The sequence below is a fragment of the Pelodiscus sinensis genome, chromosome 10 (genome assembly GCF_049634645.1).
Source record: "Pelodiscus sinensis isolate JC-2024 chromosome 10, ASM4963464v1, whole genome shotgun sequence".
In the NCBI taxonomy this organism is placed as follows: domain Eukaryota; kingdom Metazoa; phylum Chordata; order Testudines; family Trionychidae; genus Pelodiscus; species Pelodiscus sinensis.
The window spans coordinates 39,631,451-39,651,038 of NC_134720.1; the positions used below are offsets into that span (position 1 = coordinate 39,631,451).

Genomic DNA, 19,588 nt, shown 5'->3' on the forward strand with positions numbered 1-19,588 from the left:
CCTACATTACCCTCCTAGTTCAAATTAGGAGGGTAGTGTAGACATACCCCAGGAGAGGTGAAGTAAGCAAGCAGTATGTGCATCAAATTGCTGGGATGGTCATGGAAGTAATAGGGAGGAGAAAGGTTGCTGCTTCAGCTCTGCTGGCTGGGTGGGGAGCATGACGCTTGTGTTGTTGGGGGCACCTTTAAACTGTGACCCCCCATCAGCACAGTCCTGTTCTCCTGCTCCTCTAGCTGACTCAGACGCTTCACTCACTTTTTTGGGGGGGAGGGGTGAGGCTGCTGCTTCCCCAATGTAAGGCAGATGGCTGGGTATAGAGGAGATAAGTGAGTGTTACTGAGAATAGCTGTCCCGTGTGCCCCCTCCTAACAGGAGAAGAAAATAGATCACAGTGGGTGGTGTCTGCCTGGCTGAAACACCTACCTTTCATTCAACTCTTGCTCACCTATCCATACCCTCACATTCTCTTTTTGTTTTCACAAGTTGTACTTATGAGTATGCTGAAATTTCTCAGGGCAGGGGACCCCCTCAAAGCTGATGTTAGACACAGTGTTGTTATTGCATCAAGATTAAGAATAAGGAAATATTCTTTGTCCCCCATCTTAACCTGCAAACATTTTTCATGCTCTGGAAGTCACTGGGGTTCCTAGTATGAGGACCTGAGGATAATGTGTGATTGTTGTGACTTGCAGTTTGAATCAGGCCTTTAAGCTGAGAGGGAATTCAGTGGGAACATTGGCTCTGCTTCATCTACTCATCCCCTCTGCAATGTTTTACCCCTGCTGCTCTGATTTACAAATAGGCTTAGTATAATGCACTTTTTATTGTTTATCTTTGTGTAATATATGCTTTAAGCTTTTTGTCTTTTTATAATTTTCATGGTTGTGGGAAATTATGAGGACAGATCTGATAATTTTTTAATGATAGTAGAAGCTGAGATTCAAAGAGGTCAAGCTTTAAAGCTGTTAAAACACAGACACAAGGTGGGTGAGGTAATATCTTCTTTTTGTATTATTACTTTGGAACAGTTTTGGTTGGTGACAGATTAGCCTTTTTGAGCTGCACAGACCTGGAGAAGAGCTTTGTAGAGTTCCAAGGGTTGTTTCTTTCACCAACCATATTTGGTCCAATTAAAGATATTACTTCACTCAACTTGTGGCTCTCATTCTGGTACCAACATGACTACAACAAAACAGCAAAAACCACTAAGTGTCAATATCACATGTCAAGATATACAAAATAAATATCCTACAACCAGATATAATTTGTTCATTTAACTGTTCATTCATATAGGAATGCAGGGGCAAAATTAGAAAGGCAAAGGCACAAAATGAGCTCAAACTAGCTACAGGCATAAAGGGAAACAAGAAGACATTCTATAAATATATTAGAGGCAAGAGGAAAGACCAAGGACAGGATAGGCCCATTGCTCAGTGAGGCAGGAGAAACAGTAAAAAGAAACTTGGAAATGGCAGAGATGCTTAATGACTTTGTTTCTTTGTTTCGTTCTTTGTTTCGGTCTTCACCTAGAAGTCTGATGAAGGAATGCCTAACATAGTGAATGCTAGTGGGAAGGGAGTAGGTTTAGAAGATAAAATAAAAAAAGAACAAGTTAAAAATCACTTAGAAATGTTAGATATCTGCAAGTCACCAAGGCCTGATGAAATGCATCCTAGAATACTCAAGGAGCTGATAGAGGAGGTATCTGAACTTTTAGCGATCATCTTTGGAAAACCATGGAAAACAGGAGAGATCCCAGAAGACTGGAAAATGGGCAAATATAATGCCCATCTATAAAAAGGAAAATAAGAACAAGACAGGAAACTATAGACCAGTCAGTTTAACGTCTGTGCCAGGAAAGATAATGGAGCAAGTAATTAAGGAAACCATCTGCAAACACCTGGAAGATAATAAAGTGACAGGGAACAGTCAGTATGGATTTGAAAAGAATCATGTCAAACAAATCAGCTAGCTTTCTTTGATAGGATAACGAGTCTTGTGGATAAGGGAGAAGCGGTGGACATGATATACCTAGATTTTAGCAAGACATTTGATACGGTCTCGCATGATATTCTTATCAATAAAGTAGGCAAATACAACTTAGATGGGGCTACTATAAGGTGGATGCATAACAGGCTGCATAACCGTTCTCAGAGAGTAGTTATTAATGGTTCGCAATCCTGCTGGAAAGGTATAACAAGTGGGGTTCCTCAGGGGTCTGTTTTGGGACTGGTTCTATTGAATATCTTCATCAACTATTTAGATATCAACATAGAGAGTATGCTTATTAAGTTTGCAAATGACACCAAGCTGGGAGGGATTGCAACTGCTTTGGAGGATAGGGTCATCATTCAAAATGATCTGGACAAATTGGAGAAATGGTCTCAGTTAAACAGGATGAAGTTTAATAAGGATAAATGCAAAGTGCTCCACTTAGGAAGGAACAATCAGTTTTACACATACAGAATGGGAAGCGACTGTCTAAGAAAGAGTATGGCAGAAAGGGATCTAGGGGTTATAGTGAACCACAAGCTAAATATGAGTCAACAGTGTGACACTCTTGCAAAAAAAGCAAACATGATTCTAGGATGCATTAACAGGTGTGTTGTGAGCAAGACATGGGAAGTCATTGATTCCCATGGAATGAGGGAACAAGGTGTAACAGTAGTTCGAATTAGAAAGCCTAATTTGAACTACCTACTCCGTGCCGCGTGTAGCCGCGGGCACGGAGTCCGAACTACCGCGGATTTAAAAATGGCGGCGCCCGGCAAGATGCAAATGCAGCCTATGTTTAACCTTCAGGCATGTGAGCAGTTCCATTGACATCAATGGTACTACTCACTTTGTTAAAGTTAAGCACATGCTTAAGTGTTTTGCTGGTTTAGGGCTTTATTCTGTCTGAGACTCATATTTCCATAAAGTGGGACCAACAGTTCTACATCTCTCTCTCACACACAATTTTTCTGTCTTGTCTATTTAGATTTGACGTTTCTCAGCATCATCTCTGGATTTGCACAGCTGGGCCCGCTGTTCCAACTGGAGATACTCCCAGCGCCATTTCTTGTGATTATTTCACAAACTTCTACTGTGATTTCAAAGGCTGTTGGCACAGCTTGCTGAGTTTACCCTTGTGATAGCAGCCCCAGTTCAGGAAAGTCCTGAAACCTGGGCTGAAATTAATTCCTTTCAGGACAGCAAGACGAAGCAAATGAGCAAGTGCCAGCCTGAATAGGGATGTTTTCACCAGCCCCGATTCACTCCAGTTGCTCCCTTTCATTTCTGCCAGTCAGCTCTCCTCCCCTTTTCACAGTACTCCTAATGCCCATTAAATGCTCCCTGAATATTAGTTCAGAGTTAATGGCTGGGATTTCTGTCCATCATTACCTGGGATGAGTGTATTGAATTTGGGACACCTGGCTTGAGAAAGCTGGTTTTGTCCACTTTCAGCATGTCCACCAGGGAAGAGCTTTGGGCAGTATTTATATTTATAGCAGCCCAGGATATTCAGACAGGAGGCGGTAGTCACTGTAGCTGAACATTTCACTTTAGAGACCATTTGCAAAGCTCCCTTATTACCGCAATCCCATTTAGATATTCCAGGCTCTCTGAATATACTATTACGTTGATTTCTACAGAGTGACAAGAGGAAGGTACAGAGTCCTCACAGTCTCTCAGCTAATCAATATTTAAAGGCCGACAATTGCAGTGAAGACAGCTTGTCTGCATGGCCAGAAAAAAAAACCTATTTAAAACCATTTTAATTTTAAAACCTGGGACTCAGGCAACACTCCAAGAGCACTGCTACCCCTCCCCCTTACTTTCTTCTCAGGACACTGGCAACTTAGAAGATGCTATATACTGCATGACCTCCCCCCCTCCCCAACTGAATATTGAACTGCTCTGCCCTTTACGCTCCAATGTGGCCTGCCAAGGCCACTATGTTTTTAAGATGAACTCATCTATCTCTTCTACCATTGAGTAGTTAAGTGGAAGTTATCTGGATTCATTGCAACCTGAAACATTTCTTGGGAGTTATTGCCTGAGGAAGATACCCTTGTCCCCAAATCCAATATAGAGGAACAATTTGAGTTTTCCTTGGGGGCATCTGTAACTCATGGGGAATCTTTTATTTTTAAACTGGAAAAATATGCAGGCCATTCATCCACAGTGAAATTTGGTCTCTTGAGAAGGGAAAATTGAAACAACTAGTTATATGGTTTAGAAGGTATGCTTCTGTACATAAAGTCGATACCATTTTGTTCACTGAACTGAAAAAAAAAATCCAGGCACATTTAACTTACAGAGCTCAGACCCACACCCAAGGCGGCCAACAGGGGTGGAGGGGAAGGGAAGGGGGCAAAAAGGGCTGTATCCCAGGTCTGTCAATTAAATCTCTGCTAGAGCGCCATGCCACACAGTCTCAGTGGTGCTGAGGGAGGAGGCTAGCGCACAATCCAGGCCCTTCTATCTGAAGTCCCATCCTTCTGGGGGCCCAGAGCTAGCTTCTCCCATCTCGCCCAGGGTCTGGCAAAGTCTGTTACCAGAGCTGCCCACACCTGGATTCATTCTGACCAACATTTGCAATCCTGGCTGCACCTTAATAAATAGGTCATAATTTTCAGAGATGCTGAGCTCCAATAGCTATTCCCATTAATTTCAAGTTGTGGATGCACCACACCTCTGCAAAGTCGGCTGCTTTTCACTTAGGGCCAGACCTTAAGGCACCACCTATGAAAATGTAGGCCTATATTTTCAAGAGGGAGATGAAGCCCATAAGGTGGGATTTTCATAAGTTTTGCATTGGACTTATTCAGCATCCACTGGAGTTAGTGGTAAACATCTAGAAACTTCAGGGAGAGCAGAGTTAGGCCAATGCTGGGGTACTTCAGAAAAAGGTTGCACCCAAAAATATCTATGTACACATTTGTGAATGTGTATTGTAAAGCAAGTTTATACCAAGACCCTCAACAACCTGGCTAACTGAAGAGCCTTGCAACGATAATAGTCACACTTGGCATCCCTAAAGCATCTAACACAATGACTAGAGATTGTCACAGACATACCATACAGTACCTAGGAAATAGAAGAAAGAGCTAGAGAAGGAATGTCTATTAACTTTTGTGTTAATTCCCCATTATCAGTTTATTTTAGAAGTAAATAAATAAAAGAGAGGAAGGAAGTGACAGATGTGTTGAGTTACCCAAAGTCATTGTGGATTCTTCCTAGTTTACAAAGAAACATCTCTGCTTTGCTCTCTTTCATGCCTAAAAGAGCCATTTTCAAAAGATGATGCAACTGAGTGTCTTAGCTCTTTAAAGCACTCCACAGAGGGAGCATACAGACACAGTTTCAGTGTGTTTCATGCAACTTTTTATAGCTAAACAAACAAGACACATGCTTTTGGGAGTGGGGTAATTAAGAAAAGCACATTAACACCTACCAGACTGATGAGGACTCAATAAGGGACTCCTCATATCCAAGCTCTGGGGCAAACTGAACAAGGCATTTTTCTTGCAGCTTATTTTCAGTACACAATTGTGATATTATCAAAGCTCTGAAGTCTCAGCTATCCAAAACAGGGGAGTGCTCCCCAACGTCCATTATTAGATCATAAAGGCTCCCTAATGGATGGAACTTTCTGTATTCCCATACTGATCATCACAATTCCACCGCAGATGTTCTCTTTTTTGATGACCAGACATTACCTATCAAGTTATTGTTCTGTCCTCCACTTCATGACTGATATTATCCTAGCTCCCTTAGACAATTCAAGCCAGTTTTCATCTCTCAGACACAAACATCCACCACACATGGTGTTGTATAAAACCCAGAGTACAATTTTAAATCATAGGTCTTCCTGGAAAGACTACCAGCTCATTGGCTTAATGGGTAAAACCAAGGCCTGTGACCTCTGAAGGACCTCTTATTTCCCAACAGGTATCACAAATAGAATACATTTGGCAGCTGTGCCTATTGCAAAATGGTGCTCATTCTAGAGTTACCCCAACTAATAAGACATATATGGCACTCTGAGACCAGAAGGGAAAGGAACAAGGAAAGGGAATTTATTCTTGTTCTTAAGGGAGCAGACTCTGAGTCAGAATTAAAGTTGTAGAGGCTGTTTAATATATGGCTTGTCAACAAAAGTTTAAAAGTTGTGTTGTTTCTGCTAGTACTTCCACATTCAAAAGACATGCACACACCTGTCCAAGAATTAGGAAAGCTCTCCCACCCCCTGCACTCCTTATTAAAACATTACATATCAAGGACAGGAAATTCAAAGTTGGCTCTTTTCCCTAGAATTTGCTCCATGTCAGAATGTAACACAGACAGATATCTATCTCCAAAGCCAAATATTCTTGTCACAAGACATGGGCCAGTATCTTTCATCTTCAATTATTTCTGTGACTCTAGCATTTAACTTACAGCCTTGGTTTTGCTCTTTGCTGACTTCACATTAGCTAGCTAGGTCTCTGCTGGGCCAAGTCCTTTAGCATCATGTTTGCTTAACCTACTACGGAGGAAAGAAATGTTTGGTCTTGCCCTAAGTTATAGGGAATCCACCTGGTTACTGAGAAATGGATGCTTCATTTTATTACCTACATTGATGACGATTACTAACACACACCTGGAATTTCTGGGGTGTGACCAAGTATGCAGGGCAAATGTGAAAATGAAAGAAAGTAACATCAGAATAAACATTCTGGATTGAAGAGCAGAAGCCTTTCTCTACTGTGGAAGTATTTGCCATTTAAAATAGTACAATCAGCAATGCAGAAATGTTAAGTGAATGATGGTGAAACCTCTTTGTTAAAACATGTTTTCAAACTTTAGCAGCTTCCCTCACCTTTGAAAATAAGCAATTAGCCAAACTTTTTGGGAACAAAAGCAAAAAGCTAGGGCCCAGTCTTGCAAAAAGTTGAGCACCGTGTTGAGAAATTGAAGGCACTAAGGATAGTCCTGCAAATAGTACTGGAAAAGAAAAGAGTTTTATAATTTCCTAAATATTCTTTAGCTAATTCTCTCTCTGAAATCATAGGCCATTATATGCAGGGTCCCAATGCTCATTGCATTTGCTGCCTGTTGTATTCACAGGCACTTTCAATTGGCAGGCATAGTTCAGAGCAACAAAAGGAGAAGGGAAATAGAGAAAAAAAATCAAAGGCTGCTGACTTTTTAACTGTTAAATGCAGTACCTCATGTAACAGAGCTTGAAATGGTTGTAGCTGCTGTGTGGACCAAGATCCAGTGTAGTCCAATGCACAGGGTGATCTGTTGAGTATTGTGAGCCATGGGTTCTCATCGTAGCTCTTCCACTAGCCTGCTGTGTGACCTTGAACATATTGTTCACATCTCTAAATTACACTATAGCAGCAAATCTTCAAGCTCACACTACAGTACTAAAAACAGTAGCATAGCTATTCCCACTAAGGCTAGGAAACCCTGCAAGGGGGTGGATCTCAGAGTCTGAGTAGAAGCATCTCTGTAGCTGTTCTTATAGGTGCAGGCTTGGAGACACATATTTGGTAGTCAAGTCCTTCCCCCCTGAGTTTAGATGTATACTCAGTGTTTTAGTTTTCCCATCTGTAAAATGGGGAGAAGCCAATCTCTATCCACAGCTCTCCAACAGAAGGTGAGCATTATAAGAGTTAGATACTCCTGCAGCTTCAACTCTCAGAAACCAAGCTTTTCAAAATGTAATACAGTTATAAGCACACAGAGTCAAAAAGAGATTGGAAGGATGCCCTATATGGATACATCTGTTATCCCGAAATAGTGTTCTGTGCATCTTAACAGCATGCCCATTATTTTGAAATACATTTGAAATAACAGGCTTCATATTCCAGCTTCCTGTAAACCTCATTGCATGAGGATTAAGAAAGATGCTGGAATAGGGATTTATTTTGAAAATAGTGCTAAATTTCTAAATAAGCTATACAATTTGCATAGCTCAAATTGCATAGCATATTTCAAGGGACGCGCTACTGTGTACATGTACCCTATCATATTAATGGGTCTTCTCTTGCTCTCTTTAATGGTTATTGCTGCTTGTCAGGATTGTGACATTACAAACTGCATCAAATTGTATTTTCCCCCTCCTCCACACCATGTTTCCTATTTGTTCATTATTACCAGTTACCTTAGGGGCAAAACCGTGTGAAATCTAATTGGATTGTTTTAGAAGCTCCTCGTTTATAGTTTAAATTTGTGGAAGTGTGAATGAAGATCAATATTTTGCTCTCCGTTTTCAGGTATACAGCAAAGTAATTTACTATTCAAATCTGATTGTAAGGGAAGGATTTTCAAAGAGTATCTCAGAGAGTGCACTGCAAGGTGAAGTTATGATTGCACAATCTCTGCACCATGGCCATGTATTCAGTACCTTTTAAATGCATCTATTTCTGAGAAGCACATGGATGATTATTTTCAATACAAATACAGCCAGTTCCAATGAACATCACAATTACTCCCAGCAGCCTGTTCTACCCACTATACTTAATGTAGTTTGGTAACTGAACACCTTCACATAGAAATTGTAAGGTCTATGCCAGTGTTCCCTGTAAGCTGAGCAGCTGCATGGATCCCTGAGCCTCTGACTGAGCAGGGCTGATTAATAACCTGTGAAACTGCTGCCACACAGCTTAGAGGGAACACTGGTCTACGCTATGTGCCCCTATGTGTGTATAAAAGATGTGAGCTGATGTTCTGACCACCCTTTATATACACACATCATTGAAATGCCTCTGTTTACTAATTGGGTTTACTTTTACCATCCTTAGGCCCCAGCCTTGCCAAGCATTTTAAGCACATACTTAAAGTGTGTGGTTGAGCAGATTTAAGCACATGCCTTTCTGGATTTGTGCTGGGTTCTGTAGTTTAAAACCAACCAAAAACAAAAAACCCGCAGTTGTCTTGATAGATGACTAGAGCAGAGGTCAAGGCCCTACCGCAGCAGATATCAGCCTTGTTTTTTAAAAATGTGACAAATCTTTAAAGGAGTATGATTTTGTCATGAGAAAGGAAGGGAGAAAGACTCAGTGGCTACATCTAGACTGCATCCCTCTGTTGACAGAGGGATGCAAATCAAGCACGTTGAAATTGCTAATGAAGAAGAGATTTAAATATCCCGCACTTCATTAGCATAAACATGGCCATTGCTTTTTTCGAAACGGTGCTTTTTCGAAAAAACGGTAGTCTAGACGCAGATCTGTCGAAAATAAACCCTTTTTGAACAGATCCTGTATTCCTCAAAAAATGAGGTTTACAGGATGTTGAAAAAGGGTTTATTTTCAACAGATCCGCGTTTAGACTGTCGTTTTTTCGAAAAAAAATCTCAGTTTCAAAAAAAGCAGCGGCCATGTTTATGCTAATGAAGCTTGGGATATTTAAATCCCTGCTTCATTAGCAATTTCGACAGGCCTAATCTACATCTCTCTGTTGACAGAGGTGTAGTCTAGACACAGCCAGTGAGACTACTGGTAACAGCAAATGGATCAGCCCTAATGGTAGCAAACCCAGAACTTCAGAATCGAAGAGTATTTCAAGCAACTTTTACTTGCTTATATTTACAAAGTGTAAATATGCAGGATTACAGGATTAGATATGCAGGATTACAGAAAAAGAGATACTAATCAATAATGCTTAAACCATTCCACAAAATTAAGCGTCAGTCATATACAATAATCAGAAGGCTGCTTTGCTTTTAAGTTTGAAGTGTCAAATAAATATGACTTTTTCATGAGTCCACCCGTGAAGGGGAGAAGGGAAGAAATTGGAGAAATTTGCTAAGATTCAGAACTGTAGCCCATTGGCCGGCAATGGCAGTCCATCACCAAGAAGAGCTGCGAGTGGCCATACCTGCAGATGTGTAGGTAAATAAAGCATACGGTGGCCTGCCAGAGGTTAATCCTCGCAAACCGCCTCTGGCCAATGGGTTGCTTATTGCCCACCCCGATCTAGAAAGGTGATACTCAGACTCAGGATAATCAATCCAAACTTCCCCTCAATTTGATTGTAGAATTTTAACCAGCGGTTCCCTCACAAATCACCATTCCAACACATGACTGAAATGCATGATGTATTAGAATGGCTCTTTGGTGCATTATTAGTGTTTCTAGCATGCCTTTACTGTGCATGATATATCCTGTGTTATCAACATGATGAAATACTGATAACAGTACAATGCCAGCATTTTTACTAATGCACAAGAAGCTCATATCTTACTTATGAAATATTTGGTGCTCTTAAATATCTCCAGTGCTGAAGATTCCACAACCCCCCTAGGCAAACCAAACTTCCTAGCTGTCAAAGTGGTTAAACACTGGAATAAATGGCCTACAGAGGTTAAGAACATAAGAACATAAGAACGGCCGTACTGGGTCAGACCAAAAGTCCATCTAGCCCAGTATCCTGTCTACCGACAGTGGCCAGCACCAGGTACCCCAGAGAGGGTTGACCGAAGACAATGATCAAGCGATTTGTCTCCTGCCATCCCTCTCCAGCCTCTGACAAACAGAGGTTGTGGAATCTCTATATTTAAGGTCAGGTTAGACAGATGTCTATCAGGGATGATTCTAGATGGTGGCTGATCCTGCCGTGAGGTCCCTTCCAGTTCTAGTACTCTTTGGCTACGTCTACACTGGCCCCTTTTCCGGAAGGGGCATGTAAATTTCACTAGTCGTCGTAGGGAAATCCGCGGGGGATTTAAATATCCCCCGCGGCATTTAAATAAAAATGTCCGCCGCTTTTTTCCGGCTTTTAAAAAAGCCAGAAAAGAGCGTCTAGACTGGCCCCGATCCTCCGGAAAAAGTGCCCTTTTCCGGAGGGTCTTATTCTTACTTTGAAGTAGGAATAAGAGCCCCCGGAAAAGGGCACTTTTTCCGGAGGATCGGGGCCAGTCTAGACGCTCTTTTCCGGCTTTTTTAAAAGCCGGAAAAAAGCGGCGGACATTTTTATTTAAATGCCGCGGGGGATATTTAAATCCCCCGCGGATTTCCCTACGACGACTAGTGAAATTTACATGCCCCTTCCGGAAAAGGGGCCAGTGTAGACGTAGCCTTTGATTCTATGAAAGATCAGCTAATGCAAATAAATGGTTCGTCACTGTCCTACCGAAGTAAGGCTATGGTAATAATCAGTGACACCTGCATTTCATCCAGTTCTACACAAGTCAGCCAAGATCTATTCTCTACAGCTTATCTAGTGTCTTTTCCTAGAACCAACCCTAAAACCAAGAGTTTCCAAAGTGGCATGTAAGCTGGGACCTCAACATCACTCACATTAAATGAACCCAATTTTGAGAGGATGGGTAGTCAGCACTTTTTGAAAGTTAAGTCTCTTTCAGAAGTTCAAAATTGAGCATTCAGAAATAGAAGCACTGAGGAAAATGACATCAACCTATCACGAAAAGAAAAAGAAAGTCAATGCTTGCTGCTCTCTAGCAGCCAGGATCACCACAGAAAGGAGCTCAAGCTGCAAAACCAGAGATAGCTCTCAAACACCCTTGAGTTCACAGTGTTCAGAGTCAGGTATTTGCTTTCATCCTATTCTTGCTTTATAATGAAATGAGGACCTCATAGGCTCCTTTACCAATTAGACAAGGAACAGCTGTTAAGTGCCTTCTATTTTCTTCAAACCCCTCATCCACCTCACTGGGTCCTTGTCTGATTAATAACAAGGTTACTATGTGCTCCTTATTGCTTACATCACATATAGGAACAAAATGTACCTAAGCATGTTAAATCCAGGCATGCCAACACTAGTCAGACAAAACACGGCTGTGCAATCATGGGCTCTTCAAGTGATGAAAGAATAGGGTTTGTTTTTCTAGAGCAACTTTCACACTCAAGTGGCAGAGAAACAGTGATTTCAGATGAATTGTGCAGTAGCTAATCAAGCTACAGCAACCATTGCAACAGCTCACAGGCAGCTTTGGGGCCTGATCCTGCTAACATACATGTTTGATTAACTAAATTCTGTGGCATTGAAATCTGCTGTCTTGAGCAATGGCCAGGCTGGAGTGGAATTCCTCAAAGATTGATCATGAGACAAATCTTATTTGATGTTTTTATTAATGACCTTGGCACAAAAAGTAGGCACATGATGACAAAATTTGCAAAGGACACAAAGTTGGGAGGTATAGAGCCAATGTAGAGGAGAACCAGAATGTCCCTACTAAGACTGGACTACCTTGAAAACAGGGTAACAGAAATGCTATGAAATGTAATAGTAAAAAGTGAAAATCAATGAATTTAGGGACTAAGAACAAGAATTACTGGAAATAACAGAGGTGGAGAAAGACCTGGGTGTGTTGGTCAATCACGGGATGATTATGAGCCACTGACATGATGTGATCATGAAAGAGGCTGCTAATACCCCTAGAACCGTGGTCACCAACCAGTAGATCACGAGCTACGGGTAGATCTCAGCAGCTCTAAGAGTAGCTCTTGAGCCCTCTCTGAACTGCGCACCTGCACAGTACATTTACATTAGATTTCCTCATGTAATGTAGGCGGGACTTCAAGGAAGGGGCGGGGCAGTAGATCTTCACCTGTTCTGAGACTTAAAAAGTGATCTTGGGTGTAAAAAGGTTGGAGACCACTGCCCTAGAGGATGCTTTAGGGCAGGAGTGGCTAATAAGCAGCCTGCAGGCTGGATGCAGTACAGCAGGGTTAATCCCTGTTAGGCTGCCAGATGCTTTATTTTCCTGAGCGTCCGCAGGCTCGGTTGCTCACAGCTCCCGTTGTCTATAGTTTGTCGTTCCCGGCCAATGGGAGCTTCGAGATGGGGTGGTCCAGCCCACGCCACTTCCCTCAGCTCCCATTGGCCAGGACCAGTGCGAGCAGTGAGCAGCCATGCCTGCCGATGCTCATATAAATAAAGCAACTAGCAGCCCACCAGGGACTCACCGGCAAACTGCATCCATCCTGCACATTACTTATTACTCACTCCTTCATTAGCATAAATATTACCAGTAGAGAAAGGAACATGTTATTACCCTTAAACAAGACACTGGTGATCAATGTTTCCTTTAAGATGGGCGGCAGCACAGGTGATTAATCAGCCCTGTCCAATCACAGGCTCAGGGCTCAATGCATGGAGCTGACTGGGCGGTACTGATTAATCACTTGGGAAGCTGTGCTTCCACGCACCTTAGAGGGAACACTGCTGGTGATACGTCATCTGAGACAGCACACAATTCCGGTCTCCTATGTTTAAGAAAGATAAATTCAAATTGGAACAGGTTCAGAGAAGGGCTAGTGAAATGGTCAGAAAGATGGAGACCCTGATTTACAAAAGGAAAGTTAAGACTCTTATCTTGTCTACTCTAACAAAAACAAAAGCTCAGGGGAGATATGATGGCTCTCTAAAAATACACCAGAGGGATAAACACCTGAGAGGAAGAGGAGTTATTTTAATTAAGGGCAGATGCTGGCAGAAACACAAGTGAATATAAAATGGGCATCAACAGGTTTAGGTTTGTAATTAGACTAAGGAGCTTGATAAGTTTATGGAAGGGATGGTACGATGAGATTGTTTGCAATGGCATGTGGCCCAGCCGCTTCTGCTATTGGCAAATGTCTCCAATGGACAGAGATAGAACACTAGATGGGCAGGGCTCTGAGTTATTACAGAAAATTCTTTCCCAGGTTTCTGATAGATAGGTCTACCTCAGTGATCTTCAGTCTTTTAAACCATAAGATCACTTTTTCAATTTAAGTATAATGTAAGATCTACCTCAAATCCAAATACTCTTGCCCCACTTCCTTCCAGCCCTTTCTTTGAGGTCCTGCCCCTGCTCCACCCCTTCTCTGAGGCCTCATTCTGCTCACTCCATCCCCCTTCCTCCACCCATCCTCACTCACTTTCAGCATGCTGGAGTAGCGGGTTGGGTGCAGGCTCTGGTCTTGGGCCAAAGGGTTCAGAGTGTTGGGAGGGGCTCCGGGCTTAGGGAGTGGGGTTGGGGTCCAGGAAGGGTTTCAGGGTGCAAGCTCTGGGAAGGAGTTTGGGTGATGGGGAACTGATGTCTGGGGCAGGAGACTGAGTGCAGGAGGGCATTCAGGACTGGGAGAGGGATTCAGGATGGAGGATCTGGCTGGGTACCAATTAACTGAGACGGCTTCCAGGTGGTGGAGCAGAGGAGTTAAGGGAGGCTTACTCCTGCCCTGGCCCTGCACCACTCCGGCTGGGGATCGCAGTGGACAGACGAACACGAACCTGCCCCAGCCAAGGGACATGCAGCCCTCCCCCAGTTGTTCCCGCTGGAGCTGCAGTTGCCATGGAGAAGCACTTCTCACCTGGCCCCAAGGTGCTGCAGAGAAAGTGGGTTGGGACAGTCCCCTTTCCACAAGACAGCCTGCATCCTGATCCCACATCCCCAGACCCAGAGCAATGATTCAAATGAAGCATGTACATTTCATTTACTTTTACAAAAACCAAAAATTAATTGAATTAAAGACTCAGGCAATGCTGGGTAAATCTCCTAGATATATTATATGCTGATTTATAGCGTGTTTTGAATTTAGCAGTAGGAAAAAATATCCTATTGGATCTCTTACTTAAATCCTCAACTATATGTTGGCAACCTCCATTATTTCTGAAACTGAACATTATTTTGCTAATAGCCAAGGCAACTCAACTCATTCTGCTATTAAACAAGTTGGAAGAACTGGTAAAAATATTAAATAACCTCTTCTACGAAAGAACATTATTTTATTATTCATCTAATCCCCATGGCAGTGTACTATATGGTGCTACTCATCGACCTTCTGGACGGTTGGTATTTTAATAATTCTTCCCATATTTAAGGCCTTATTCTGGCTTTTCTTGAGCTCTCAACTTTCCCTCTGGGCGCTAAGGCACACATGTACCATGATGATGAGCTCAGTATAAAATGATTGGTGGAGACAGACAGCAAAAAAGGCAGAACTGGGCCCTAGATATGCTTACTAGATTCACCAATCTATATATTTTAAGCAGATCACACCTCAGTGCATAATTTTTGATTGCTTCAGACATTTGTTTCACATGCACACACAACTGTGCTGGGCCACTGTTTTGTTGGCCATAGCAATGTGGAAAAACTTTATTTTTTAAAAAAATTGCATTTATAATGTAAGCTTAGCATCTATAATGTAAGCTTAGCATCCAATTCTGCAGTTTGCTGCTCAGGCAAATAGTCAGTGAGACTACATAAGCCACTAATACCTGCTTGTGTGAAAAAGGCTTTGTAGGACCCTGGGTTTTATTCACACCATATTCCATATTTAACTACACACCATATATTAATTCAATGAAAGTGTAGAATATTCCCCTATAAGAGAGAAAAAGAAACCAGAAGAAAGATGACAATCTCTTTAAGCAGCAGCATAGTGTAAGTTTACTTTACTGCTTATTAATAGCATGATTACTATGCATTGTATTATCTGATTGATACATTTACAAAAACAAATTTTCAGTTGAATAAAACATGATGATAAATTTCATATGCAGTTCTGTTAGTATCTCCTATTTTGTTTTTAGGCATGAACTGTGCTATCAGCCTTGCTTGGAATAGCTGTCTGCTTCTGGCTTATAACATTTTAAATAGCTATTTCTCATGATTTCACACATGCAGAGAAATGGACCATGTTTCCTCTACCGGGACACACACATTTACAAAGCTGCAGCAACACAGCCCCTCCCTTTCCTTATTTTGTAAGGAATTAAATTGTGTGAGCCTTATGAAATTACTCCTCGCTGATATGTTTTGTGCTCTGGCAGCAAATTTACTATTGATTTCTGATTCAGACACTGTGGAATGATTCAAACTCCTCAACGTATCAGCTGAATAACCTTCAGTTATTCTAAGTGCTAAATGAGTTTAGTTTAGAAGATCCATTCTTTCACAAATTAGGGACCCAATTTTTGTTTGACTTGAATAATTTAAATCAAAGAGCTATAATAGGCCTCTCCTGTTTAAATTATTCATTGTTTGGTATTCTTCCTCTTTATATTTTGAACACATCCAGGAAATGTCTGCTATGCCCAGGAAATGTGTAGTGTGTACAGTGGGGGAAAAAGCATTAGAAAATAAAATGAAGGTCAGGTCCAGATGAGTTAATGACATGTAACATTCTCAGGTATTGAGAAAAAATTGATCTCTATTGCTAAGGGCTACTTTCTAAACTGGAGCAGCAGCTCACCCTATGTCTTGCTGACCTTGGAACTTCATGCAGGGTCAAATGTTCATATAGATTAACTGTTCTTGAATAATTTATCTGATGCGCTAGATACAAATCTTTTTTCTAACACGTTTCTTAAATCTGGGCTATCTGGACAGATTATCTTCACTCTGGTATGTGAAAATTCACAGGGTAGCCTTTGTTTTTCCTACACCCTCCTTCCCCACCAGTCAACACTGACATCAGTCATCCTTCAGGGGTTCAAAGTGGCAGCATAAAGAGAACTCAACATTTTGATACTGTTGAGGCAGATCGACCATTAACTCAAGCCAACAGATCCTGTAGCCGACTAAATTAATGGAGGCTGGGTTTTAGAGGACAGAAGCACAATGCCATGGAAAGTGTGCATATCAGGAGTCGTGATAAATGCAGTTTCAGCAGAGGATTTCATATCTCCATTTGTGGAATTATGTTTTTAAAATGCAAACAAAATACTGCTGAGAGGCTAAGAGTATCAATTGTTTTGGGCAAAATATATCCTGCCCAAGTTCTGCCATTGAACCCCCCGCCCACACACTCACACAAACAAAAATATGACAACATAATTTTAAACAGTCAGGACCTTAATACTAAGGAAATTCTTAAGTGTTATAAGAACACTAAACTGCTGAGCTTCCTTAACAAAACACAGTTATGCCAGGTTCATTCATCTCTCAAATTGCATTTGCTTTACACTGGCATTAAGGTCAATAACATTTCTCCTGATAGTCCTCAGCAGGAGTGAGGTGAATTGGACGTAAATATTTATTTTTAAAATATATGGTCCTAATTTTCCAATCTTGTCTATGCCTTGAACTGCTGAGCAATCATTTACACCATTATTCAGCCAGAAACTCACCAGTAGGAATGTGGGGTGAATGAATTAGACAGGAATCTTATTTCCACTGAAGCAAATAATATTTCTACAACTACACTCTGAAAAGTTCTTTAGCGGATGCCACCTTTAATTTTATTTTTCTTTCACATTTTTTTTTAAAGTCAGTGCCAGCACTCTTGCTGTAATAAAACAGGCATGAGCTTTCAGACAGGAATTTCAGCACCCATGTCCATGTTAGGTACTACTCCTTTCACTAACCAATAGATGAAATCAGTAATATATTCTCAGGGCCAAAAGGATGGAATAAAAGAGTTACAGGAGAGGGGACAAGTCAGATCACAAAGAAAGTGATGGCTGCCATATTTGGTAAACTAGACATCTAATGGTACATTTGAAATTCAAATAAGAGCTTTCGCTTTAAAAAGGTGGGGGCAGGATAGCTAATGCAAACAGATGAAGACACAAAAAAAGCACAGGGTTTAGCCTCTGTGTTTAACAATGCACTGTGCCACAAGGTGTGACCCTCCAGGCCCCAAATCCCACCCCCCACATCGATTCAGTTCCATTGGTGAGCGGTGCAAATATAAATACACACACGGTGTGTACAAGCACTAATAAGCATGTATTTAATCAAGCTCCCTAAGACAAGCCGGTGCCTGATGAGAATGTCAAGGCGAGGTGCATCCCATCCCCTGAGGGCCAGGGAGGCGAGGAGGGAAATCATTAAGGGCTCATTATGTTCGAATTTCACAACACTATCTGCAAGATGGACTCTATCACCCCCTTGCTCCATCCAAGGGAGAGGCAGCGGCGGAGGCAGGCCCCAGGCAAGAGCATGCGGATCAGTAGGGTAACGGCTGCTGTAAGAATCAGCACAGCGGAGGGCAAAGGGAAGCGAAGCCACATCCTCGGCGCGCGCGTGTAAATTAAAGCCCAGCATCTCGTCTGTGTGTGTGTAAATTAAAGCCAGCGTCTGTGTGGGGGGAAGGGGGGATTAAAGCCAGTGTCTCCGGCACCTGCCTGAAATGTCACACTTCCAGGTGGAACCCACCCGCAGAGACAGCCAGCCCACACAGCGGAGAGCGAGCAGAAAGCATGTCAGAGGGAGACACACACACACACACACACACACACACACTCTCGCGTGCACAGATGCTGGCCGCCCAGCAACGGGGGATATGACACATCTGCTGTGCAACAAGCCCGGACTTGGCCCCACATTGCCCCACGGACACCAAAAGCCGGCTCGGGATCTGCATCCCACCCCCCTCGGCAGCTACGTGCCGAGCACACACAGCGCTGGGGGGCAACAGACTATGTCGTGGGCGCTACAGACAAGCAGCTCACAGCGGGCTGGTTCTCCAGCGCGGGGGAAGGGAAGCGGGGGAGTGACAGGTTGTAGCGAGGCAGATTTTGGTTCCCCTCCTTGGATCTTCAGAAAGCATCTCACACACACACACACACACACACACTGCTGCTCTGTCTCACACAGTGTTGCTCTCTCACACACATACACACACTGCTGCTCTCACACACACGCACGCGCACCCATAGCTGCAGCCGAATCACACTGGCAAAGCCGAAGAAACTCCCCCCCCCCCCCTGCAACCCGCTTGCATACAATGGCAAACTTATCTCCACGCAAAGCCATAAAGCGCGCGGGGTCAGAGCCGGGCGGGCGCAGGGAAAGGGAATTGGGGGTAGGGTTGTTTTGCTCACCCTCAGGGCTGAAAGATCTATCTCATCCAGGCTCCGAGCCGGAGAATCACTCGCCATGTTTACTTCTTTGCCGGAGAAATTGACCAAAGATAGAAAGTAACCGCTGCGCTCTTCTGGCTGGATCCCCACCTGGGTCTATTTCACTCCTCTCCTCATGCGGGGGTGGGGATGGGAGACACCCCCACTGCACACCGAGGAAAAACACGACACAACCAAAAAATAAAGCCCCACTGCAAAACAAAAAATCCCCCAGCAAACAGTGCCTGGGCAAGTCTTCCTCTGCTTGCAATCCTTTAGGTAGGGAGGGCGAGGCCAGTGCAAAGCTTAAGGGCGATGCTGGGGAGTGGGTGTATTTAAATAGGACATGCTTTTTGCTTTTCTCTGGATGGCGGCTGCATTGGCTGCTGTTATAATGAGACACATCAACTCCTCCAGTCGGATGGAGAGAGAGCCACAAAGTGTCTATCACGGCTTCCTGGGAGGAGTGAGTGTCACGAAGTGGGTGTTGCCTTTCCTCAGGAGAGAGGCAGCATTTCCATGCCATGTGTGTTTGCACTATCCTGCTGGGAAAGGAAAGGTAAAAACTGCCTGGAGCTGGACCCTGCCGATTTCTGGACTTATAACCCTGAAATTGGACCATCAAAATAAAGGCTGTCACTTCAAAAGAAAAAAAACACACACACACTCCCACAAACACACACATGCATCTAAATTGAAAAACAGTGTAGCTGTTCCTGCTTTAAGAGCAAAATCTGGACCCTGATATAACCCAGCCCAATAACACTGGGGGGGGGGAGAAATGCATAGTATCTGAGTACTGTTGCAT

At 42.8% G+C, this 19,588-nt stretch overlaps 1 protein-coding gene across 11 annotated transcripts in view; it reads right to left on the reverse strand.

Annotated features, from left to right (window-relative positions):
• TNIK (TRAF2 and NCK interacting kinase) overlaps window positions 1-19,240 on the reverse strand; it is a 352,035-nt gene extending 332,795 nt beyond the window's left edge. For 7 of the 11 annotated variants that reach the window (XM_075937946.1, XM_075937945.1, XM_014572383.3 and 4 more), the window contains exon 1: window positions 18,763-19,239. In XM_075937946.1, the coding sequence (XP_075794061.1) occupies window positions 18,763-18,819 (57 nt within the window). In that variant the 5' untranslated portion in view covers window positions 18,820-19,239. Of the gene's footprint in view, window positions 1-18,762 lie in introns of all 11 variants that reach the window. The other 4 variants (XM_075937950.1, XM_006120829.4, XM_075937944.1 and 1 more) reach the window with 3 other exon arrangements.
• Between the last annotated feature and the right edge of the window lie 348 nt (window positions 19,241-19,588).